At 45.3% G+C, this 27,122-nt stretch overlaps 1 protein-coding gene across 3 annotated transcripts in view; it reads right to left on the reverse strand.

Moving 5' to 3' along the window:
- Window positions 1-26,015, reverse strand: part of Fam13c (family with sequence similarity 13 member C) — a 109,600-nt gene extending 83,585 nt beyond the window's left edge. For 2 of the 3 annotated variants that reach the window (XM_059281530.1, XM_059281529.1), the window contains exons 1-3: window positions 25,635-25,800; window positions 17,739-17,795; window positions 15,281-15,482 (exon numbers count right to left, since the gene is read on the reverse strand). In XM_059281530.1, the coding sequence (XP_059137513.1) occupies window positions 15,281-15,482; window positions 17,739-17,795; window positions 25,635-25,696 (321 nt within the window). In that variant the 5' untranslated portion in view covers window positions 25,697-25,800. The other variant, XM_059281531.1, reaches the window with a different exon arrangement.
- Between the last annotated feature and the right edge of the window lie 1,107 nt (window positions 26,016-27,122).

Below are 27,122 nucleotides of genomic sequence, written 5' to 3' on the forward strand. Positions count from 1 at the left end.
AGCTGTGTTACATTTATTGTAACAAGAATCTTGATTTCAATATTAATATATAAGAACATGGAGCTGGAGAGATGGCTCAGCAGTTCAGAGCACCGACTGTTCTTCCAGATGATCTGGGTTCAATTCCCAGCACCCAATGGCAGCTCACACTTACCTCTCTAAAACTCCAGTTTCAAGGGATCTGACGCCCTGCTCTGACCTCCACAGGCACCAGACACACAAGTGGTATGTAAACATACATGTGGGCAAGACACTCATACCTATATAGCTTTTCATTTAAATCTTTTTAAAAAGATGAGATCATGTGATGGATAAGTAACTAATCTGACACCGTACAATGCTCACACCACATGCTACAACCACTGCATCCACCCAGTTCTCATGCCCTGCTACATGGCTCCACCCCTGGAGCTCCTTTCTTTGAGCTGTACATTCTAGAGCCAAAAACGGGGTGGGTGACCAAATCCAGGGTGCCCCAAGTCCTAATAAGGAGGATGGAAAAGTAAACATGGACTTTTTCTGCTTCTGTGCACGGTGTGTGGGGTTAGGAAATCTGCTCTTTTTCCCTATGAGAAATTCTCTTAAGCATAAATCCAGAGTCCCAAAGTGTGGTGGCCAAAACAGAAGAGAACTTACTTTCTATGGAGTGATTCCAAAGACATGCCCTCATATGGCAAGGTTCAGACTCTTCTGGTTAGAATTCAACAGGGAAATGTTTGAAAAGGCCCCAGACAAGAAACCACTCTAGGATGCTTTCCTGTTGCTGTGGTAAATACTATGACCAAACACAACTGTAGAGAAAGGGGTTTATTTGGCTTATTCTTCTAGGTCATGATCTATCACCAAGGGGAATCGGAGCAGGAACAAAAGCCAGAACCATGAAGACGGTTGCCTACTGCCTTGCTCTCTGTGGCCCATGCTCAGCCTGCTCTACAACCTAGACCACCTGCCCAGGGATGGCACCACCACAGTGAGATGAGTCCTCCCACACCAATCAACAAGCAAGAAAAATGCACCCACGAAAATGCCCACAAGCCATTCTGATGAGTTAATTCCTTAACTGAGACTCCCCCAGATAATGATTGGCTTTGTCAAGTTGATATCAGAAGCTAAGTAAGAGAAATAGAATCTGCGGCCCTTACAGTGCAGCCTCTACAGAATGTCCCGGTCCAGCTTCACGAACACCTCTCCTCCATGCATCAAAGTTCAGGTACAACAAGTGAGGTGGCCGCTTTGCACACCATCTGCCCTCTCTTTGTGCACAGTGTTATTTCCTCAGCTTTACAAACCTCTTTCCTATCATTTTCTCCACTTAGAAATTTCTACTGTACAACTTGGACCCACTGTGTGAACTCACCCACGTGGCCCCATGTCCATGACCCTCTATCAGCTCATACAGATCTCTAACATTGGAGGAAGGGGTACCAGCTCAATAGCTGAATGGAAAGCATAATCTACTGCTTGCAAAACCAAGGGAAAGCCACAATTTAAGGGACAAAGTTTTCCTGAGCGAGTCAGACAGCTTCATGATCTTACACTAGGTTAAGAGCCCTTTACAGTCCCGAGAGAAACCTTTAGATAAAGGTTGCCTTTAGCTGCAGGGCCAAAGCCAGAGTACTGGTGACTGGACTCAAAGAAGTGGACATGCTAGAGTGAAACTCTCACTGTCTGGCTTTACAACCAGGTCCGCCATCATGTGTACCAACTAAGAGAAGTATAAACCCTGCCCAAACCAAGGATTCTAATGGTTCCTTGTCACCATGGCCACGGAACACCCAATGTTTTCCTGAGAGGAAAAGACGTCTTCATTTTCTATTCTCAATGTAGTGACAATATACTAGGATGTGATAGCTGTGGCACCAAGCTCGTATTCTAATACCTATTGACCTCTTATCAGGTACCATGCATTGCAGCAAATGCTTAAAAAGATTATCTTATTTAATCCCCACAAGGATTTACAAGTGGGTATACTGTCATCTCTCATTTTACAGATAGGTCACCAGAAGTGATCCAAATACAAACAAAATGACAAGCTTTGTTTCCACTAGCCATGACAGGAAGGCCACGGCTATGGATATCCTTGTCTCCCCCCGGGTGGATTATACGCCCACTCCAGGGACAAGCACGGGTCTCATCTCTTTGCATCATGATGACAACAGTGTTTTAGGGTATCTTGCGAAGAGCTATCCTGTGTCATAGGAACAGAGAGAGAGAGAGAGAGAGAGAGAGAGAGAGAGAGAGAGAGAGAGAGAGAGAGAGAGAGAGAGCGCGCCTTGTCATGGTCTCATAGTTCAAAACCTAGTTTTAATGTCAATGAGCTTTGCAGTTTGCGAGCCCACCATAGCCCAAGTTGGTGGGAAGTCAATACCCAGAGCAATATATCATCTACATCTGTAAGAAAGTCGGACCTTAAAGGTCACATAATCTATCTGGTCGCCCACTACTTCATAGCTTATTCTTCATCCTCAACACCATTGCTTAAACTCCAGCAACTGGTTATCAACCTGTGTCAGCTGCCCCAGAAAGCAGCATAAAAACAAACAGTGTCAGCACAGCATGAAAGAGGCAGAAACCCATCTTGCTACTTTCTGCTCCTGTACCACACTTGAACAGGACCATCCTGCTCACCGAGAGATGAGTACTCCCATAAGGCCTCAGAACTCTTATATAAAACGTCCCCAACCAGAGCATTTGCAAACTTCGAAGGCTCTTTGAGGGCACTAAAGTGTCTCTCTATTCCTGCCCCATCTCTCCTCAACAAATATGAGGAGGTCCACCTACAATGGATCTCCCTATTAAAAATTAGACCTTGGGACTGCAGAGATGGCTCAGTAGTTAAGAGCACTGGCTACAATTCCAGGGGGCCTGGGTTTGATTCCTAGCACCCACATGGTAGCTTATAACTGTCTCTAAGTCTACTTCCAGGGGATCCAATGCCGCCTTCTGACCTCCGTGGGCACCAGACATGCATGTGATGCACAGACATACATGCTGGCAAAACATCCATACACATAAATAATAAAATGATTTAAATTCTTTTAAACTAGATATAATCTTCCAGAAATAGAAGGAGATTCCCCTTCTCTTGAGTTCAGTGAGTCTTTAACCCCGCAAAGTTCTAGACACATGAAAATTTCATGGAGACCATCTGCTATGGGTATTGATAGCTCTTTGTAATGTTTAATGCACCTTCCAGATCAATCATCAGCCCAAGTCAGCTTTTAATACAACCACCAGGATGAAAAGACAGCACTGTTTAATGATACCTCTCAGCCTCTCATTCAATTGCTACAGCCTGGAGCAAATGACTTGTCTGTGTGCTTCCGTTTCCTCTACTGCAAAAAGGGACTATGAGAGCCAATGTACCTCCAGGGGTAGTTATGTGAATTAAATGAGTTATTGCGTCTGACATCCCCGGATGCACAAGGCTGCACACAGACACACAAAGTAGAAGCCAGTATCAAAATGGAGCAGGTACAGAGATGCCCACAGCATCCAAAGTCTCTGAGATGAGTCACAGAAACCTCCTAGACCATGAGTAAGAGGAAGTCAATGTAAACCAACTACGAAAGCAATAGCCAGTAACATGTACTCAGAGGCTCACATCCCATAAACAGATACCATCATAAACTCTGGTTGTGTCATTTCTGAAACTTGAACCAAAATCTTGAGCGTTTAATTATAAGAAAGCAAAATAATGCTTAAAAATTATGGTAGCTACCAGTTTTGAAAAATAATGTTTTAAAAAATGGAGTCTGCAAAGACTTTCATGATGTTTAGAATCAGGATTTTGTGCCTACCGCCCAGAGACTAGAGCCTTTGATAAATCCATCGTGAGCCTCTGCGACCTCTTCACGCTGACTGCCAACCCCGAGTCTACCTTGTGTCCACCAGCATAGTCACTATTCATCGCTGTGATGTCATCCCCTTCCCTGGCAAACAACTTGAAAAGAAGGCGGGTTTCTTTGGCACATGGCAGGGATGGCACAGTGGAGAAGACAGTTCCCATCATGGTGGCTGGAGAAGAGAGAGACTGGATTCCCGTGCCAGTGGCCTTCTCTCTCCCTTCACTTTTACTACACGCCAACCCCCAGTATGGATGGTGCTGCCCACCACATCCCTCCTGCATACAGACAGCAGTGCGCTTTGCTCATCTCCTAGCACTTCTCAGTGTAACCACACAATCAGCACTAACCATCATACCGCCCCAGTCTGCACACAGCCGACTACTTGTTAATGGCTTGACAGAACAGCACCCTCTGAGAGTTCCCATGATTCCACCCCAGCACATGGCCCACCAACTCCACTAACTACCCACCCTTGTTCCTATAGACACTTCCCCTACCAGAAATGATTAATAACTTCACCAGGCGGTGGTGGTGCACGCCTTTAATCCCAGCACTCGGGAGGCAGAGGCAGGCGGATCTTTGTTTGTTTGAGGCCAGCCTGGTTTACAGAGCGAGATCCAGGAAAAGAGCAAAGCTACACAGAGAAACCCTGTCTTGGAAAAACCTAATAATAATAATAATAATAATAATAATAATAATAATAATAATAATAATTTCCCGTGCTGTTGGGGTTTGGGGATTTTGTTTGTATGTTTAACATAATGGGTGGGATCTTTAACAATTCAACAGAGGGGGGTTTGTTGGTTTTGTTTGATTGTTTGTTTATTGTTGTTGTTTGTCTTTTGCTTGCTTTCTTTTCATTTTCTTCACAGGTAGAAAAAGTCATCAGAGCTCTCTAAGTCCCTGTATGTGATAGATAAAATTAAATTATTAAATTAAAAGAAAGTTACTTCCCAGGCTTACTACATTTGCTATCCAAACTGGCCAAAATATGGAATGAGCGTGTGTGCCCGTCAACACATGGATGGGTAAAGAAAAGAAAAGTGTAAATACACAACAAACAAAAATCGCAAGCTGAAAGATACTATGTTAAGTGAAATACGCCACGCAGAAAGATAACTGTCACATTTTCTCACAAATGTGCAAACGGAACAAAACAAGGACTACGGGACCACTGGGAAGAGAGTGAAGGGAGAGGGTAGGAGAAAGGCTAATTCAGGCTTATTTTAATCCTCATATTCTTCATAGAGAGCAACCTTGGTCTTTAGGTCAGCTGTCAGTTTCGCTACAGCAAAGAAGACACTGTTTACAGGAAAAGGAGATGGATGAGAACCATGTCCTCTATGAAGCCACAGCTATAACAGCCAAAGATGTCCCTGGGCATTTAATTCTAGTGGGTCATACTTAAGGATGACCAGGGTTTTCTGAATTAAAACATGCTAAACAGCCAACCAAAACCCTTACGCCATGTTGGCAAACTGACTTCACGCTAAACCTTGTTTAGAGTTTCCCTGTTGGTATTTAATGTTAGCTGCAGCTAAAAATCCCACAAATCTGATACTTGAGTGACCTTTTGCTGTAGGAACTTTCCCTGGCCCATGGCATTACCAGTCAGCAATTCTAACACTGTAATTCAGCACTGTGAGGAACACGTGGGTCATTTCTCAGCCTCCGCGTCTACACAAAATCCCTAAACAGTACAACAGCTTATCAAGCAATGAAGTTGTGAGTGTCGTGGATGACAAGAAGATTCATAGCAAAACAAAGTTGGGCTTTGCTGGATGAGAAGGTCAAGTCCCACCATGATCAGAGACATCCATCAGATAGCCGCGCCAGAGGCAGCTATGGGACACAATGCTTCAGAAAAACTTCCGCGGTCCTCACCTGTGAGTGCGCACACAACACACGCCTCCGGAAAAAGCCACAGTTTTCTAAGCCAGCAAGCCCTGGCTGGCTGCTTACTTTCAATAGGATTAGTGCACAAAACCTGGCACCACTCTTCTGTGGCAGAAACTGCATCACTTTTATCATTTTGACACAGAAGTCCCTCATGAAAGCCAGCCTTCTTATCTCGTCATCAAGGCCACTACCCAAACAAGGCAGATCCTATAAGAAGGGTGATCTAAAAACTCTGGGTAAAGAGTTTCAACCCTTCTGGATACCTCCTCATCCTGATAGTGTCAGAGGCTTTCCCCTAGGTATTTATGCGATTTAAACCCTAATGAGAAAACAAATACTGGAACAAGTCTTGATTTTAACAAACTGTTGAGTCCCCTTTCTAGACTACCTTTATCTCCAAAAGATAAACAAAAACTGTTGAAAGATTTCATTTTATGTGCATGTGCATGTGAGTGCAGCACCCTCAGAGGCCAAAAGAGGGCGCCAGACACTGACGCTGTTGTGAGTTCCAGGCAGTTGTGAGCTGCACCATGTGGGTGCTAGGATCTGAATTTGGGTCCTCTGCAAGAGCAACCAGGACTCTTCACCACTGAGTCATCTCTCCAGTCCCGGATAAGAAACTTTTTTCTTGGTAGGTCTGGAGTGACAGAGGTATAATCACACATGCGTACCCTGGGAGGAAGGAGCCTGGTCAAATACCATGCTGCTCACTCCTGATGGGCTCACAGAGGTAGCAGATAAAATATAGGATACTCAGCTGAATTTAAATTTCAGATAAGCCTTGAGTTTGTGTTAAGTAGTTAAAGTACATAACATACAATATTTAGACCACATTTATTCTAAAAATATTATTTATCTGAAATTCAAATTTAGCAGGTTATTTTATATTTCATCTGGTGACTATACCTCTCTAGAAAGCACAGAGCTCCAAACTTCAGGCTTACAGTTGACATAGCCTCAGTCATATTTGGCAATGTTTAGACTAGCGAGTCTTAGTTGCCCCAAACGTCAGCTCATTATTTTTCTGTTATCCAGGCTTTCGAAACAGCCTTTCTTCCAAGCCCCAGAACAGACTTGGTCAGTTTTTACTAAACTATCATCTATCTTGTTGAAAGAAGGATTTGCTCTTGACAAATGTCGCTAAGTACAGGAGGATGTGGGGTGTTATGTGTACATAAGCCCAGCTCTCATGTTAGAAAATAATACAAATGGTCAAATCATCTTCCTCTAAGTAGTCTTTGGGGATCAAACTTAAAAATGCTTCTAACTCGGGTGGTGGTGGTGCATTCCTTTAATCCCAGCACAGATTAATGTGGAGGCAGAAGCAGGTGGATCTCTGTGAGTTTGATGTCAGCCTGCTCTACAGAGCTAGTTCCAAGACAGCCAGAGCTACACAAAAAATCCTGTCTCAAAAAAACAATCAATCAAATCAATCAATTAATGAAAATAATAATGCTTCCAAATTATGACATGCCCTAATCCAAAAGTTAGTTGGCATGACCCAAAGTGACTCTCTTCTACAAGAGGAAGACCACATTTTGCCCTCTAAATAAAACAGCAAAATTAATGGTCATGGGCTCTAACGTTTCACGTTGCAATGGAGAGGATTCAAAACTAGACCTACTTTTCCTGTTCCTCGAAATAATAACGAGAGTGTTTAATTGAAGGGATGCTGCAGAAAACCTGAGCTCCTGCTCAAATAATATAACATGACAGCAAGGCTAATTAATGTTCTTTTTCTTCTACTCTTTGGCATTGACATCATTAATACTTCTGTATTTTGAAGGACCAGAACAGGGGTGGAAAAAGACCAATTAACACAGTCTTCTTCGGGTTAGACGGTCTTTTGAATAAACAATGTGAAAGTCCTTTGTGCTGCTAGTCATTGTTCATTCCCTACCCCCCACAGCATAGGGTAAGGCATTACTTCCTGGTCCAGAGCATTACAGCATTGTAATTACAGCAGGGTAGCACATGAGCAGCTCAGGACAATTAATTATGAGAGAATACAAATTCTGTGGAGCCCCGGAGGCCCGGAGCTTTGAGCAGTTGGCATAAGAGCCTCCAGATCCTTTTTCTCAGAGACTCCCAAACCAGAAGTGCTCAGCTCAAGATATTCTTTCTAAACAGTCCTTCTTGATTGGCGTCCATGAACACATCCCTCCCATCGGTCAACAAGGGCTACCCAGAAGGTGGGAAAAGTGCGTCTTCGTGGGTTTAAGTCACTAAGGGTCCAGGTTATTGGTTGGGTTACTAGCCTAGTTCAATTCAGGATGTTCATTTCGTGGGGTTTAATAGATACCCAGCCAAATGGAAATAAAGCATTCTATAAACCACTTGCACCTCACCCCTAAAAGTTGCTGAACATATAAGTTTACACACCATTACCTATTCTATTTTTAACTTGCAGGGATTGACCTAGGGCTTTCTGTGTGTTAGACAACTGCTCAAGCACTGAGCCCTGTCCCTCATTATACCTTCTAATCCTCAAGAACCTCTTAAGGGAAACTTGATCATCTTCATCTTACAAAAATAGAAAAGACACATAAAAAGTGACTTTGATTTTAAGTCACACAGAAGGTCCATAACTAAGGAGGCGTGTGAACGCATGTCCATCTGCACCTGTATCACTTACTTGTGTTATTGATGGGACAGAACACTTGACAAGTCACAAAAAGGAAGAGTTGATTTTGACTCAAAGTTTGAGGGTTCAGCCCATCATGATGGAAAAGTTATGGGAGCAGGAGTGTGAGTGAGGTGGCCAGTCACATTGTGCCACCAGCAGGTGACAGGTGAGCAGAAAGAGATGAGTATTGGTTTCTAGCCAACTTTCTCCATTTTATCCAATTAACCAATGGGGGCATGGAGGGTGGGTCTTTCTACCTTCATCTAGATAATGTCTCATAGACATGCCCAAAGGCATCCTGTCAAGTTGACAACCAATATGAGCCATCAGTGTACCTATGGGCCATTCACTTTAGTCCATCAATACACTGTGACTTAAATGTTCGTCTCTGGGATTTATTGAAGGAACCTTGGGTGGAAGCACCAAATCTTGGAAGCCAAGAGAAGGACGCAGGTGCAATGCAGCAGCTGCACAGGGGACCCCCTTCTTTCATGTATTGGTCATTCTTGAAGATGGGTGGAATTTACATGGTTATTGCCATAGAGAAAACTCTAGCTACATAGAGAAGGTCAGAATTGTATAAATTAGATTTTATTTACATGTACAAAAGACGTATAGGGGCAAAGGGAGAAACTTTAACAGTTGTTCTATGTGGGAGCAATCTGCCTCTCTGTTAAATACTCCAGGCAGTGTGCACGTGGAGGTATGGCCTCACTATTCTCCATGGCTACACTTGGCTATACCATCCATACGTCCCTGTTCTGTGAGTATGCACTCATGCGTGCTTGCACATGTGTGTGTGTGTGTGTGTGTGTGTGTGTGTGTGTGTGTGTAAGAGAGGTGGGGGCTAGGGATGGAGCCAGGGCCTCTCACATGCTCAGCTGCCAGCTTTCTACAATGAGCTGTAGCTCCAGTTATCCTTTTTCCTCTTTTAAAGGAAATTCTGAAACTGACATTGCAATATTCAGTTGCTGTGGCTCCTAGCACCATAAAGCCATTTCTCAGGTTCCCATTGCTTACAAACTTACAACCTTCAGCTTGGTTATCTCATTTTGAACAAAATTCTAGTCGAGTATCTTTTTATTTTTACATTTCTCAGAGTTAATGCATAAACAATCAATGAAGCTTATCTCTGAAGATTCCTTCATGTCATTCAGAATAATGTACGTGTCTACTTTGAAAACATGATAAAGTTATTTTTGCAGACATCCTAGGTTCCTTTCCAGAAATACCTTTCATCAGCTTCATGACTTAAGAGACTGTTAATTAGGGGCTGGAGAGATGGCTCAGCAGTTCAGAGCACTGGCTGCTCTTTCAGAGGACCCGGGTTCAATTCCCAGCACCCACGTGGCAGCTCACAACTATAACTCTAGTTCCAGGGGATCTGACACCCTTACACCAATGCACATAAAATAAAGTTAAATGGGTTACTTTTTTTAAAGAGACTATTAATTAAAAGATAAACTTAGGAAGCAGACAGAGCACAGTAGGACACCAGTAAACTAAACACCACCCTGTCGGCTTCACTCTCAGAGCACCACTCACTAAATCGCCATTCTGTCTCCCGCTAATCAGACAGAAAGCAAGCTAGGAAAACGAAACAGAAGTCCACTTCTCTTTCTGACCAGTAAGAGCTAACGGAAAATCTATGCTGCAGCAGGAATTGAAGGCAAACATCTACACTGGTGTTGTGAAGTCATAAGTGAGAAATAGTCTAACAGAAGCCACGAGTGGAGACTAACACCCAAGACAAAAGAGGGAACCATAGTGTCTCTGTGCTCTCGACATACTCAAGAAGAAGAAAAAAAAAACTGCATGCAAAATAGACCCTAACTGGAAAGAGCATTTTTGTTATGTGTGATGGCACGGGACAGTCAATTGCAATGGAGTCAATTGCAATAAGAACTCCATCTTCCCAAAAGAGAAGTACAGTAAATATTTAAAAGGTTATTTTGCCTGAAAGTATTTAAAGATTTTTTTTTTTCTGCAAAGGGATGAAAATGAAAAATTCACAAGCAGATCTGGATCACATGCCAGCCTGTTAAATACCTACTGCAGCCAAGTGGAAGAATCTCGATGCTTATGATATGCCAGACCAAACAGCTGGTCTCCCCAAGGAAGTGGGTTAGCAAGAGGCTGGCAGTCCACAGCGCGCTGCAGAAGAGTGCTCCTTAGAGCCTCCCACTTTTTGTATTCTGCTAAAATAGCCACCAGAGGGAAGGACATACGGACGGGGTGCAGCCTGGTGCCAGATGGTGGGGAGTAAGGGAGACAAGACTCCATCTACCACACTGAAATGAATGCCCTCTGGACAGCTTGGAGCGCCAACACAGGAAGCTGCTTCCACCGTCAAAATTTCATCTTCCCACATCAGATTGTGGAGGACGGATGTTCTGACTTCTCCAACACTCAAAACAGAAGCACTCTTGATTTTTCACAAAACACTGGGATGGATAATCCATGCCTTGAGTCAGCTCCCTTCCTTGGGAAGAGTGTTTGCTATCTAATTAGGCACTCTAAACAGGAACACGCTGGTCCTGGGTTCCAGCCAGACCAGGGTTTAGGATGAGGAGGGAGGGGGCACATCTTGCTTTGACTTCAACCATAACAAGGAATTTTGCTAACTGTTACCCTAAAACCCAGCCTTTCAGGAGACCACTCATTCAGTGGTCCTTATCCAAGCCCTCTTTTCCCCCCACATAGCTTACTGTCGAGGGGAGGAAGGCGTAAGCAAGCGCAGAGGAAAACTGTAGCTCAAACAGACCTTCTCATCTCAAACACTTCAGCTTCTGAGAGGACAGTCTTCCGCTCTCTCCGTGGTTCCTGGTCTCCTTCTGTCAGTAAACATGCCCAAATCCCTCCCCTCTTAAATCGTTTAAATAAGATGCAAACCTGAGACCTTCATCCACAAAGTCGACCTCCAGATTCTCTTACTCCACTCCCTTCTCATGGATGTGGCCAAGGTCAAGAGGGAATAAAGGATGCTTAAAGGATCATATGAACATGAGCCGTCAAAGGGGACCTGCTACATCTGAGTATAGGGCTTATTAACAGAAAGGCAGGTAAAGTGGGGGATTAAGCCACAATGTCCACAGTTGCTAGGGGCCTCATTTCCCTCAAGTCCAACACTTTGATTAGGATCAAACTGAAGGGCAACTTTAAACTTTATGAAAAGAAAACTCAGAACTGGCAGCAACTACAGGCTTATTTGGGAGGCACTTCAGCTTCCAGGACAATGCTTTTACACTTAAAAAAAATGCTGACTCCGGGCTGGAGAGATGGCTCAGTGGTTAAGAGCACCAACTGCTCTTCTGGAGGACCTGGGTTCAATTCCCAGCACCCACATGGCAGCTCACAACTGTCTGTAACTCCAAGATCTGACACCCTCACACAGACATCCATGCAGGCAAAACAAATAAATAAAAATAAATAAATTTTTTTTTAAAAAAAAAAAGCTGACTCCTGTAGGTTTTCAAGGGTGCCTTGGGGGAAATGAAAATCCCATAACAAAGCAGTCAGGACTCACTGGCTTTTCTGAGGCAAGAAGCATCAGGCAGAATTCACAGCTGCAAAGAAGGCTCAGACCCAGCTCCCTCCCAAGGAACCCACAGTCTTATACACACACCTCCCTACCACATTGCAAGGTAAACCTCATGGCTGTCACATTTACCTCACAACCCAAACCCTTGAGAGATAGCCTAGTCTACATTTATCCAAGTCATGATGGGGCATTACACGGATAGCCCATGCTAAGCGTGATCAGAGATAACCATAGCTACTGTGTACACCTGTCTGCCGCCTTTTTCATTTAAACTGGTTTTCAGGCGGGGAGGAGGGGTTGTTACACTGTAGCTCACCTTACAACAGAGGTCACATTCCCACTGGGACTAAGCAGCCTGCTCTATCTGAATCGACGAACTTCATTCTCAAATATAACAATACAGACCAAATGCTGGTTGCATAATGGATCCTTTCCCAATTATATCCTAGCTAAAAGCAAGGCAGATGGCCTATGGAGCTTAATACAAACCCAGACCTACTCCCCACTTAGTGCATGGCTTTACTGATTTCCTTAGTACTGTCTTCTAGGATCAGGTTGTAGATTAAGGTATTTTTTTTCACCCTGTGTAAGAACAATGTCCATCCATTTTTATTAAAATCAGAAGCTATGCTGCCCAGCTCCTTGACGGTAGCCTTCATTACCATCCTTCAAGGCACTCTCTCTTATTTCAGGGAAATTTATTTTATTATCTTGTTTACATTGCTGGTGTGATGGATGCTCAGACCTATCAGATCTCTAAACTATTGGGAGTCAGTGTGTCACAGCTCCTGCAGTTCCTGTCGTCTACAGACAGTGGCTGGTCCCCCAGAACTGGCTTGAGATTGTATTTAGTGTTAGTCCAGTGTGTGCCTTTGACCAAGAACAATCTCAAGCACGCACATGGTGAAGAACAGGATAGTTTAAGCACTTGACACTTCAAAGAAAACAACAGAGCTAGGGTACATTCCTGATGATGCTAGTGACCTAGAACAGGGTTTCTAAAACGTCAAGGGAAAGCCTGAGGGCCTTATCCAAGACTAGGAGGACATAGTCAATCCAAGACTAGGAGGGAACAAGAATTAGAGACCAACAGACCGATCAGGGAGAGTCTATCATAGCTATTCGTTTAACATTTTGATTTTCTATTTTCTGAAAAGATAGACTTCCTCTGTCAATTTCACCTACCTGTAACTCCTGACAATGTAGTCTGTGTGCTTACGTGAGCCAAGAAGTATTTAAAAATGATGCCTTCGACTCCTACCTTCTTCTACCCCCACCCCACCCACGCCCAACCCGATCCACATGCGTAAGTTCACACCACATACTTTTTCACTAACAATGGGCCTGTTTGTATATATATTCAATAATAAACTGTCTTCCCTTTAACCGGGATTGGGAAAATCTGTTATGCAACCAACATCTTGCCTGCAACATTGTATCTGAGAATAGAGCTCGCTGAATCAGAACAGGCCATTTAACGTCTATGGAAGGTCTACCTTCCCACCAGGACTGCAGTGCAGCATTGTAAGAGCTCTGCGGCTCCTCCAGCTCCTGTAACCTTCCTGAGAGTCAGCAACAGGCTGGGAATTACACGCCCCATTGCCACCTTATTACAAGTGATGACAGTCTAATTTCTGAGGCCACACCAGAGAACAGAAGAAGGAAAGCCCTCTGAGGAGGAGCGGCTTGGCCACTCTGAAGTGTCACAGGCGACCAAAGGACAGGAGACCATGTCAGATCAGATTCCCCACCCCCACCGCCACCCAGGACCAGTCAGTTCAGAATCTGCATCCCCAGCACAACTTCCTTCGCAGAGAGAGAGAGACACACTGCTGCGGATTTTACACTCTCAAGCCTGTCAGAAAAGAGGGATATTTCACATGCCTGCCTCTCTCCACAATGGAAGTCTTGAGCTTAAGATAATTATCTCTCAGCTTGTATTTACACCTCGCTGGGAAAAAAAAAAAATTGAAGGGCTTAATCAAGAGGTCGCAATGCCAACAGTATAAAACCGCAAAGGCACGTAACATCAAGTGAAAGAAGCCACCCCAGCCAAGGCTGTTCTAACCGGAATATCACCTGGTGTCAGTTTGCAAATTGGACCCGACAGTAATATGTGATTAACCTAGCACACCTTAAGCCTCCCGCATTATTTTTTTAGGTGACTATCAAGTGTTAGTCAACAATCAAACCTAACTAACATGGAACAGCCATCTTCCAGAGGTTATGTTTGGTATCTCACAACTGTAACTTTGGAGTCAGAAAGTGACTTCCCAGTATGATTATGATAGGTCATATTTATTTAATAACTTCTAAGAGCAGAAATTATTGGGGACTTTTTGATTAAATGTTTCTTTTCTTGACTATATTTCTAGAGAACTAGAAAAAAAAATCTAAGCTTTTAAAATGTCAGCCTGGAGTGGTGGTGACGGTACACATCTGCCATCCAGCACCCAGGGGGCTGAGGCAGGAAGCTAGCAAGTTTGAGGCCAGCCTGAGCTACATAGGAAACCCTGTCTCAAAAAAAAAAAAAAAAAAAAAAAAGAATACACATTTATATGCATATAAGCTTATTAGCAAAGTACTAGAAAAGATGCTTTATTCGTTCATCATCCATTTTAATATTTGTTGGCTTCCGAAAACCAAATGCTACAGATGAACGCAGCACAACAGACACACGTGCACAGCTGTTCATCCAGCACCACTCCACGTTAGCCTAAGGAGAACAGCTTGAGATCAAATGGAGATTCCTAATGTGGATGAGGGGACTCCCCAAGTCTGCACAAAGCCTACATCACCCTGCGTGAACGCCAAGCCTTCTCCAAAGAACATAGCACATCTTTCAATCAACATCTTGTATTCAAGAAGGTCAGTTTGGAGCTGGGGATGGCGGGGAGGGAGAGCTCAGTGGGTAGGATGCTTGCCTAGCATACATGAAGTCCTGGGTTTGACCCCTAGCACCACACAAACCGCACATCTGTAATCCCGGCACTCACGGCAGGTGGAGGCAGAGGCAGGGGTATCAGCAGGTCAGTCTCAGCCACACATGGCATTCGAGTCCAGCCTATGTGAGACGGTATCTCAGAAAGAAAGGAAGGGAGACGGGGGTGGGGGTAGGGTAGGGGGGATGGAGAGGGGAGAAGATGAGAAGGAGGAAGAATAGAGAGAGGAAAAAATGCCAGTTTGAAAGGGCACCAGAATTTTAGCTTTCTCAGAGAGCCTAGTACCTAAAGAAAATGTCTCCATTATCTCAGGCCACATACACACTAGCTGACGTTGCAGTCAGGAGCATGAGCCCACTCTGCTGGCTGTGCCCTCGAACCAGGGAGGCCTCTCCATGGCCGAGGCCTGACAGTGGAGTGGTACCTGGCTTTCTCCGTGGTTCCGGCCACTTTCGGTTCTGAGGATGGACTTGGGTTTCCGGGACTTGAAGTTACCCATGCTGGGTCTCAGCACGCCATCCACCAGCAGGGTCTGTTCTACATGCTGCTGGGCCTCGTGCAAGGGCGGAGCAAGCTCGTCTATTCGAGCCCCCACCTGTGGGTAGTTCTCTTTATTGTTTTCATCTCTGCAAGAAGAAAGACCCAATTTAGAAAGCACCCAAAACAGATAAACCTGTAATGAAAAGAGCTGATGAGATTCACCACGCTGTATTCAAAGGGAGCCCAGGCATAGGCAAATTTTATAGGCTTAAGAACTCAAGAAATGTGAATGCCATTCTTGTTTTTCTTTCTTTTTCATTTTTCAGTCAAGGTCTCATGCATCCCAGCGTGGCCTTGAACTCACTATTATTCAAAGGTGACCTGAAACTTTGGATCCTGTCTTCCCTCATTCACCACGTGCTAGGATTACAGACATGTACTGCCATGCCTGATTTATACAGTACCAGGGATTGAACCCAGGGCCTCAGGCCAACTGAATACAGTCCCATGAATTTCAAGACGCTCTCCTTTCATTGTGTACCCTACTTCTGTCCCACAATAACAGTGGGAGACCTTCAGGTTAGGTACTCGGGATCCCAGATCTCCAGATTAAGATTCTCAAGTGCTGCGGTTAGATAGCACCTCTAGCAGACAGGCCAACTCAAACACCCCCAGAATCACTGAACAGATCTCAAGTCTCTCAGGCCGATGAATTCTAGGTTCAAGACGGGATGCTTCCTATCCATTGGCAAAGATAGTTTGCAACATGGATCTGTTTGGGGAGGAGGCAAGGCATCCAGATAAGTTTTAAGTCAAGTGATACATTTCCCCTAACCAGGCCTTTGAGTAATGCCTCAAATACAGCATAGAACAAGATCCCAATGTGTGGGTTCCCTCAGGGCTGAGTTACTGACACAGGCCTGCCATCCCAGCGACTTTAGAAGCTGAGGCAGGAAGACCAAACCTGAAGTTCACCCTGGGAAACTTAGTGAGCTCTGTCTCATAACAAAAAGCAAAGGAAAGGAAGAGGGGGCTAGAGATATGGCCTAATGATAGGGTAAATGCCTTGCATACTGAAGGTCCTAGGTTCAATTCCCAGTCTCCCACTCACACACCCTATTCAGTTCTGGCAGGGATGACTCTTGTATTTTTCACTTAATAATCAAGTTCCATGTAATATACCCAAAGGGTAATGCTCTCCTCTGAATCATTTGCCCCACTTAAATCTCTATGCATTTTACTTTCCAAATTGCTAGGAAATAAGCTACTGTAGCCATAACTAAATGAGGGTATAAATTGAGTTCAATATCGCCAACTCTACTCTCTGGCAATTCACTAGAAGCAGCTACTTCCCAGGTGTCTGTGCCGCATGCTCCCAAGAAAGCACCCTGTCCGAGTGGAAGAGGAAGCATTAATCTGTGGCTGCTCAGACACATAAAGCCAGAGAGGGAAATCCAAAGAAGTCCAGAGAGGATGGGCCCCCCAGACCCACCACTCAACACACCTTCCTACAGGTGAAGACTGAACTCACTAAGCTGTTTGAGGGACAGGGGTTGAAAGCCACACCAGGATGGGTGGTCTGCAGCATGGGCCGGGTACGGAGAGCAAGGGGCATGAATGAATGTTCTCAAAACAGTTGAGTGTCAGGAGGAACTAAGTGCCTTAGTAGCTGGGGGAGGGAGGGAGGGAGGGAGGGACGGAGGGAGGGAGGGAGGGAGGGAGGGAGGGAGAGAGAGAGAGAGAGAGAAGAAGAAGGAGGAGGAGGAGGAGGAGGAAGGAGGGAGGGAGGGAGGGAGGGAGGGAGGAAGGGAGGGAGAGAGAGAGAAAGAAAAGAAAGAAAGAAAGGAAGGAAGGAAGGAAGGAAGGAAGGAAAGAAAGAAAGAAAGAAAGAAAGAAAGAAAGAAAGAAAGAAAGAAAAAAAGAAAAAAAGAAAGAAAGAAAACAGCGCTGATGATCCAATTGTTAACAATTAAATTTTTTCCATGTCACTGACAGTAAAGTCAAGCCAGGGCTGGGAACATACCCCATTCTAGTGAACTGTACTGCTTGTAGTGAGGAGAAGTGAAGTGCTATACATCTATTCAAGTTCCTGCCAGAGAAAGGGAACAACAGCATCGTTTACAGGAACATTTGTTCCTCACTCAGGTAGGAATCCAGAACCCTCCATAACGAGGTTCAAAACATTCAATAACATGTTTGGTGAATAATGATGGGCATATTGTCAAATCTAACGGAGAAGTTCCCTCTACAGGGCTCTGTTCTGGGGAGCTGAAAGCTCACACCACAAAACTTGGCTCAGAAGAGGAGCCAACCTCAGAGAAAAGATGTCTCAATTCAGAGAAGAGACATCAGACCCAGAGGCTCTCTTCTTCTCACAAATCAGAGCCAAGGGCGGGTCATACCTGAGCCCAGAGCAGTCGTCCTCGTCTTCATGTAGAGAGACCGTATCTTCCTCACACCTGAAGCGAAAAGAGCATGTCAGATACAAATGCCTAGCGCAGGAGAGGCAGCAATCATCCAGAATTGTGTCAAGATTACCATGAAAAACATACATGCAACGCGGTGATCCTCACCACTGTCTCACCAAAGAAAAACAGAACAACAAACATCCAGCTCCAATTTCTGATGTCTGCCAGGCCACGATACGATACCAACATGTTCATCAAAGCATGTGAGCTGAAGACATTGAACCAGCTGTGACGACATTTCACCTCCACAGCTGTGACATTTCACCTCCACAGCACTGCAGACATCGTCGAAGCCAGTGGTTCTCAACCTCCCTGATGCTGCGACCCTTTAATATACTTCCTCATGTCGTGGTGACCCCCAACCATAAAACGAGTTTCATTGCTACTTCATAACTGTAATTTTGCTACTGTTATAAATCATAGTGTAAATATCTGATACTCAGCTCCTGTGAAAGGGTCATTGAGAACCACTGCTCTAAGCTAATAAGATCTCACTAATACCCAAGATGCTCCCAGAAGGAAGTCAGGCACCCAGAGCAGTGCTCTCAAAAGAGATCCCATCATCCTCGGCATCAGGCCCTCTGTCCTGTGCCCCACACCACACCAGCAACCACTGGCCTTGGACTTTTTCTTTTCCACAAGACTTCCTAATTAACCTGATGAAAAAGTCTTGGCTCTTCCATATTAAAAAAAAAAAAATCCCTGGTGTTTTCTACTCCCTGAGGGAACCTGGAGTGAGAGTGTTGTTCTCCTAAGTACGAAGGAGTCTTTGTTCCTCTTCCCAGCCATTCATCCTGCCTCGCCCAGCCCCACCCTGGAACATTTCTCCACCCTCCATTCCTACCCACCCTTTGCTGCCCAAAGCCAGGAGGTACCAGCTTTGAACAGGAACCTTGCCGGCCAGATTCACACACACACACTATTGTGACAATGCTCATTTTAAGATACAAATGCTTACTCTTCACCCTTAGGTGCTGATGTCTTTTGTATGTCTGAGATCCTTTGAACTGGTTTCTTATTGCATGAAACAGCGAGAAGCATACCTATACTTATAAAAACAACTACAGTTCTTTTTCTAGGGACACCGCCATGGCTCCCAAGTGCAGCATTGCTTCCAAGGATGTTCAAAGGCATCCTTGTTTTAAGAATGACTCTGCTCCCTCGGCAGAATAACCAAGCAGTTTAAACAACCGAACTGATGGCTATTCATTAAGCATGTACTGCTTCCCGGGTGCTCTGTTCACCTTTTGTGATGGCTAACAGTGATTGTCAACTTGACAGAAGTTTCTAATTATGTGAAATGATGTGGAAAGGCCCAGCCCGATGGTGGGCAGCACCATTCCAGAGGCTAGAGACCTAGACTAAGAGAAAATGGGCTGAGTATCAACATTCCTGCTTCCAAGACGAGATGTAATGTGACCAGGCTCCTCAAGCTCCTGTCTGGTGCCTTGCCCATCATGAGGGACTGTCCCCTCAGACTGTGAGCCAAAAGAACCCCTTTATTAAGTCACGTTTGGTCAAGCTGTCACATCACCACAGTAAGAAAAGTTGGACCGATGTGTCTTACATTTTCTAGGGTTAAGGACTGACCGTTTTATTTTAATGTCCAATCCACTGAGGTAAATACGTAATAGCAATGTCAAATTCCTATTGAAGTTATTAAGTGCTGACTCCCTTCTTCCCTACGTCTGTTCTTGATTCAGACACGTTAGCTATATCTAGACTCAAAGTAACATTATTTCTAAAGGATACAAGAGTTTCAGAAGATCTGGATCCTGTTCTGAGAGATTCAGTGTAGTGGGTAGGCGAAAATAAAACAAATAAATACATATGCACAAATGTAATATGGTGCTTATGTTACATTAACTAACATATTTAAATATTCATCACTGGAAATGCTGTATAATTAGCCCACAAATTAACTAAAGAAAGTGCCTGTTCTCTTCTCTTCCAGCCTCTTTTTAAATTATGGCTTTTGTAGTGAATTACACAAAGGCCACCTACAGACTTGAACCCTCTTTATCTAACAGAATATTCTGTTCCCTGTGGCAATAAAATAAAGTTGGTCGAGTAAAAGAAATGGAATACTCTAAACTTCTTTGCTCTCTTGTGTTTTTGACTACTAATAATCCCACTCTATTTATCTCATGGAAAATAGCAATTAAGTTCCCAAGTTTTCCATTCTGCCTCATCATCAATATTCAAACGTAGTTCCTGTAGGCTTTGCAGTATGAATGACAATGTTTTTTTCCAAGAGTAAAGGAGAAAAAGTCACACACTATAGAAACGGAAGATTCTCACTTCTAAGAACTAGGGTTTAACCCACAGTCCCAGCTCCGAGATCAGCAACACAATAATGTGTTCCCCCTTTGGGAATTCTTGTTTTAGCCTCTAAGCATGAGAGCCTGAAAATGGAAATTCAGCACCAAAACCTACAAAAAGGGGCAGGAGCCTTCTGGGCCATAAGGCTGGACCAAACCAGTAGAGCAGAATATCTCCTCAACAATTGCCAATCGCCACTCAGGACACACAAGTTCAAGATCCTACCTAGGTCCAGCAGTGGAAATCAATGTCCTCGGAGCTCATCCCTGCTCTTTGAGTGAGGCAGAATTCTCCTTACTTTACTAGGGACATCAACCCCCATCCAATCAGCATCTCATTTTCCTCCTTGCCCAGGAGAGCCCTACAAAGGGACAATACTGGCCTGGTTATGGAACCATCATCATGGTTCCCCATTTCTGGAAGACCTTCAACTCAGACTAAATGGCCAACTGACCCAGGCTCAGTATTCTCTTATATTACTGTTTATACCACACGGGAGTTTAAAGGCCAAACCTTATGATTTCCCTCACAAGTCCTCAAAACTTAAAAGTAGCATACTCATCAAGGTACCCTAAAAACAAACACTACACATGCAGATCCTGACTTCTAATGTACCTGTGTGCCTGTGCAGGTGAGAGTAGGGTAGAGGCTGGAAAACTAGAAAAGGTTCACAAGAGGGAAGAGAACAGAGCACGTGACGTGGACGTGGAGAGGGGAGGGGAGAAAGGAATGAGGGAGGACAACTGGCTACAGATGTATGCAAACGCAACAAGCAAACCTGTTACTTTAGATGCTACCTGAAAAATAAACACAAAAAAGAGAAATAGTCCATCCTGGTGGTGTATTCAGAACTAGCTGTTTGGAAACCCGGGATGTGATGCAACTATCTGTAACAATGATGAACTCGATGAAAGGAAATGTCAAGTCTCACAGTCATGTACGTAGCATGTCCTGATGCTCTTCTGATGGTGCATGGTCACAGTGGATCCCCTCCCCACAGTGACTAGCCACTAACATGGTAAGGCCAGTGTGCTTAAACAGAACAGAGAAAGGCCAGCCCAGACAGAGTTAAGGGCTGTTTCCTGTATATCACTGAAATCCTATGTTTGTGTGTGACTGAACTGGGAGGGAGGATGCTTTTTCTATGGTTGGCCATGGCGACAAGGGACAAATGTTAAAGACACTTCCAGCAAGCGATTTCTTGGTAGCGCTCCTCAGCAGGCTGTCAGAACCCTCCACTTGAGCTTGCTCAGACATCTCTGCAACAACTCCAACTTGGGTCTCTTCTTCCTCTCTTCCCTTTGCTCAGTGTGCCAAGCACAAACAAAAGAAAGGAGTGCACACAGTCCACAGCCCACAGGACCATCTGCACCTTCTCAGGCCGGCCTGACAGCTAGGAAAGAATCCAGTCCCAGGAGACCAAGTTATTGCCAGGATTCCACGGTTTTACCCCAGGGAACCTTGCTTGTTCCCGGCCCACACCGCCAAGCCCACAGACAGGAGTCACGTGACATTGTCAGTTTTTATTCCCGGAGGCTCAGCAGACAGAAGAACCAGACTTCTTGGAATAATGGAAGCTAAAGACACATCCACGAGTATCCATGAGACGTTATCTTCTCTGGTGAAACGGGAAGAAAGGCCCCAGCTTGACGGGCTGGCAGAGAGAAAGGGTTTCTCTTTCCCCCGCAGCACCACACCCCCAAGGCAAAGTTACAGAGATGCAACCTCTTGGGGAATTTCCCAAAGAGTGACCCCAGAACCTCCTTATCAGTGCTCTCTGGAACAGCTGACTGAGACAAGCAGACTCCAGCCTGGCCCTGCCTCAGCCCCATACAGAATGTAAGCCTCTTGCGGGGAGTTGCTCGTTGAGTTTTGTTTTTTGAGATGTCTCTTGTAATCCAGCCTGACCTCAAACTTTGCTATGTCGCCCGAGACGACCTTGAACTTCTGATCCTCCTGGTTCTACCACCGAGTGCTAAAGATTACAGGTATTCACCAGCATCACCACCCAGTTTTATCGGGTGCTTGGAATCAAACCCAGCGTTTCATGTATGCCAAGCCACACCCCCAGCCCTGTAACGTATACTTTTATTTTTTATTTATTTTCATTTATGTGCTGTAGTTGTTTGACATGTAATTGGCCCCTGTAAGCTCACAGGGATTGGTGCTACTAGGAATATGGCTTTGGAGTAGATGTGGCCTTGTTGGAAGAAGTCTGTCACTGTGGAGGTAGGCTTTGAGGTCTCATATCTGCTCAAGCCATGCCAGTGTCTCAGTTCACTTCCTGTTTCCTGTGGAGTCTCTCAGCTCCAGCACCATGTCTGCCTGCACACCACCATGTCCCACCATGATGACAATGGACTAAACTTCTGAAAACTGTAAGCCACCCCATTAAATGTTTTCCTTTAAAAGAGTTGCTGTGGTCATTGTGTCTCTTCACAACAACAAAAACCCTAACTAAGACATGTGCATTGATGTTTTGCTTGAATATATGTGTGTGTGTGTGTGTGTGTGTGTGTGTGTGTGTGTGTGTGTGTGAAGGTGTCAGATCCCCCTGGAACTGGAGTTACAAACAGTTGTGAGCTACCATGTGCGTGCTGGGAATTGAACCTGGGTCCTCTGGAAGAGCAGCCAATGCTCTTAACTGCTGAGCCAGCTCTCCTGCCCCTTGTGATGTAAATTTTCAAACAGAACTACACAGTCACTTAACTAGTATGCTTCTAAAATATTTTCATCTAATAGTTTCTAAAACCCAAGCCATCTCTGACCTGAGTTAAATACACCCAGATCTGCACAGGCATTTCAAGGCCTTGAAAAACCAAGAAGAGGACAGTGCCCTTGAGTCTGAAGTCAACTTTTCCTTTGACGCTTCCAAGACCTCCAGCTGGGGAGACATGGGCATGGTCAACTAGACATTGTCTTAGGCTCAGCGATGAGGACCTGAGTTTGAATCCCCCACCACCACTTTAAAGTCCATCAGAGTGGTGGTACATAGAAAGCCCTAGGGTTGGGATGAATGGAGACAGAAGGATCCCCAGAGCTCATTACCTGCCAGCCCTACCCATCCATGATCTCCAAGTTCAGAGAGAAATGAGGTCAAAGGAGATCAAAGGAGACATAAGATGTTAACCTCTGGCCTCCACAGGCACCCTTATGCAAGCACACGCATATTCAACTGGCCAAGTAGCATCCTTTCGGATTGGATGATCTGATAAAATAATTCATAGAAAACCCTAATGACTACTTGGACCCACTTTGTAGGGCACAGAGTTTTTAATTTCCATTTTAATAAGGATCGCTACCGGAGGCCTTAACCATAAAGAAAGCCTCTCCGGATGGAATTTCAATGGCAGGGGGAGGAGGCGATGGGGATGGATGGGGACAGGAGATAGAGAACATTTGCTCATCTTAGAAACATCAATCAGGAAAGGGCATCCTCAGAGCAGACCAGTATCTCAACCAAACACTTCCGGGGCATCTGCTATGTCTGTGTCTCAGGATAGCACCCTCTGGTCCTGCTGACTAAGAGACTGTCCCCATATCCAAGAACAGGCTCCTATTATTGAGGGGAGAAGAAAACAGCAATGCTCCGTTTGACAACCACTGGTTAAAGACGCCCCTTGTCTGTGCTGTGTCACACCTGTGACACTTTGGGTATGTTATCTGTTGCTTCGATTCCTGTATTAGCCAGATGGCTTTCCCAGTCACCACTCACAGCCTTTTAAAAGAAACCACTGTCACTTCTCCAAAAGTGACAACGTGATCTTATGCAATCAGAACTCCTTGGGGAGTGTCCAAGGACGAGACACGACAGTCTCCCCAGCATTTAACCACAACACATATGTGCGCTTGCGCGCGCGCGCGTGCGCGCACACACACACACACCACATAATCCATATGAAATCTGGAACTAAATGTCTCCACCTTGAAGCACCCAGGCCTGTGACTGTGGCTGACTCTAGGGATCTGGCTACATGAGGCACCTGAGAATCAAGCCCAGATAACATGTGATTGCCAGGGAGCCCAGCAAGGGGAAAGAGAGGTAGGTAACTGACTGCTTGAACCAGGAAATCCAGGCCTCATCTTTGGTCCACAGATCTTTCTCTCCTCTTCTCTCAGCCTTTTCTAGAAGGGCAAAGTGGCAGGGCGATGTCACTGCCATGACCAGGGTGCCAGTGGGCAGGCCATAGTCAGTCTTCAAAAGACAACCTGATCTTCCTTTTAAAGAGATCTCACTGAGGGGAGCTCAAGGTGGGATACTATGGAAATAGCAAACCAAACAGAGGAGCAAAGGCTTGTGGGAAAGAGGCCGTAGGAAGCATAGTGGAACCTCAGCCTTCCCTCTGCAAGTCTCTGCCCACAATGGTTGGATCCCAAACCCAAAGGATGCTCAATTCACTGGCCAGGTATCTTTAGCAAATAACTCCCAAGTCAACTTGTGGCTTCTGTATGAAACTCAGGGCTTTTTTTACGTAGCAGAATAACACAACTTTGCACACACCCTCCTGCAGAGCTTTTCCAGCGTGACTTTCACCAAAAGATCCCAATAATAAACACAAATTTCCCTGATAAGATGGCTAGATGGAATACATATATACACCCAGCTAAGTGTAAATATCACATATAGTGCCAGCAAAATGTACTCCACATTAATTTCTGATCTATATACATACACATATATATACATACACACGCATATATGTGTGTATATATATATATACAGAAAGAGAGAGAGAGAGAGAGAGAGAGAGAGAGAGAGAGAGAGATTGCATTATCAAGAAAATACTAAGGGAGAGATGACCGGAATAAAAAATGAAGCACTATAAATATCAAAATAAAAAACTATGTGGGCTGGCGTTGAGTGAAACACCACTCCCTCCTTCCACTTTGAAATGCTGTTCCTAGTTGCCCCTAAGCGTCAGGTAAGGCATTTCTCTATAGTGACATTATTGAGGTCAGAGGAGAAAAAAAAAAAATGACAAAAGGCACCTAGAAAAAGTTTACTGCACCGTATCTTAAAAACCTGTACACAGAGAGAGGGGCGGTAAGTTTACCCTGTTTAAACGTGCTGGAATTAAACTCCGGTCCTCTCACATCCATCTATTTGGGGACAATGTACACAGCATGTACGCCATGAAAACCGACACTCACGTTGGCAAACTACAACCAAGCTTCCTTTCTGACAAAAAAAAAAAAAAAAAAAAAAAAAAAAAAAAAAAAAAAAAAAAAAAAAGCTAAGCTCCAAGATTGCATATCTTGAAGCACAGAGCCACCCGCAATAGTCAGCTAGGTTTAATACCTCCCCCACCCACCCACCCCCGGGCCCGCAGTTGCTAAAATACTGGCTGCAACCTGTGAGAGGTTTGTGGGCCCCCGCCAGCCTCGCAGCCCCAGGTTCCAGGAGACAATGCATCGCCTGGGAAGAGGGGCTGGAGAAGGCGGGTACCTTCACCATAGTTGCTTCAGAGACAGGCATGCAAGTCGATTGTAATGGCAAGAATCACTTACTCAGTTACAGCGGCGCTGCCGAAGGAATTATCCTGAAGGCTGAAACAGAAACAAGAAAACATGAGCCAAGTCCGGCCGGGGAGCCGTCTCCCGAATTGCTCTCCCCGAGTTAGAGCACGCACACAAACATGGCATTGCCAGGCAAGTCTCAGGGCTTGCCCGGCACGCTCGCTGTACCTTGGGCTGCTGTCTGCACATGCTCCTGACGACACCCCCAGCAGGGGCCCAGCAGCACCGGCGAACCACAAAGCCCAGCAGCCCGCGAGGCTGCGGGGACGATGGGGCGGGGCGGGGCGCGGCGGCGTGCGACCCGGGGTTGCAGCTGCTGGAACCTGGAGAGGCTCCGCGCAACTCGGGTAGCCAGCTAGGAGCTGTGGGGAGTCCAAGCTGCTTGAGCTTGCCACCTCAGCCTAGGCTGGCAGTACGGATGTGTTCACACCCCCCCCCCCGCGGGCTCCCCCCGTGGATGCAATGCCCGCCTCCCATGGCTTGTTACCTCCCCAGCCCCCGCCTTACCCGGGGGATGCAAACATGCAAAGATGCATCCATCGCCCAGAAAAAGCAAAGAGAGATCGAGAAGGAGAGAGGGAGATAGCGCTGAGTTTTGTCTTATTTTCACTGTGTGTTGGGTTTTTATTGCCTAGAACAAAAGAGACTCCAAAGGGCTGGCTGCATCCCCACAGGTCTGTCTGCGCTGTTGTTATTTCATTCGGCTGGAGGAAGCGCCCTGCTCAGGACCACACAGCTGTGAATGAGCCTATGCAGGGCGAGTGTAGAATGCTTTCCAGGCCATAGCTGGTGCCTAGGACACCGTACAAGGGGAGGAGACGAGCTCCTATACCCACAGCAGCCCCGCACCTTCACAAAGGATGGAGTGATGAACTCAGAAACGCCGTTCCCTTGGATGGAGGCAACTCTGTTGGGGGGAAGGGAAGCCAGCCAGCCCCACCCCCATCCCGCTTTATTCTTGCTTGGGGATGTTTGTCCTGCCCTCTTCGCATTGTTCACGTCTCCTGCCATGTTGACCTTGACTTGCAATAAACAGACATCTGTGAAAAACAGGTCTCTGAATTTTGAAGTAAGATTTCCCTGCCAGGAGGAGCTGAGATGGTGGCTCATACATACTCTTAACTCTGTAACGGAACAACAACTGACCTCATTTAAAATAATAATAATAACAATAATAATAATAATAAACAACTAAGTTTTAAAATGCCTCAAAAAATTGGAAACAAGAAGGAGGAGCCTCGCCTTCCACACACTCAGTCACCCAAGGTATAGTTTATGCTCCAGGAGGGCCAACTTGTGTGAACTTTGTTGTGCCTTTGCACAGAGCCTAGCCATAGCCACACTGCCTGTTAACACGGACATTTATTCTGTCAGTCCAGATACAAAGATAACCTCCTTGTCGGTCACTTTACTGCACTCAAGGGCATGAACGAATTGCGCATCTAACCAAAAGAAACTTCTTTCTAAACGCCTGTAAAT

Source organism: Peromyscus eremicus, chromosome 16_21, assembly GCF_949786415.1.
Source record: "Peromyscus eremicus chromosome 16_21, PerEre_H2_v1, whole genome shotgun sequence".
Lineage (NCBI taxonomy): Eukaryota > Metazoa > Chordata > Mammalia > Rodentia > Cricetidae > Peromyscus > Peromyscus eremicus.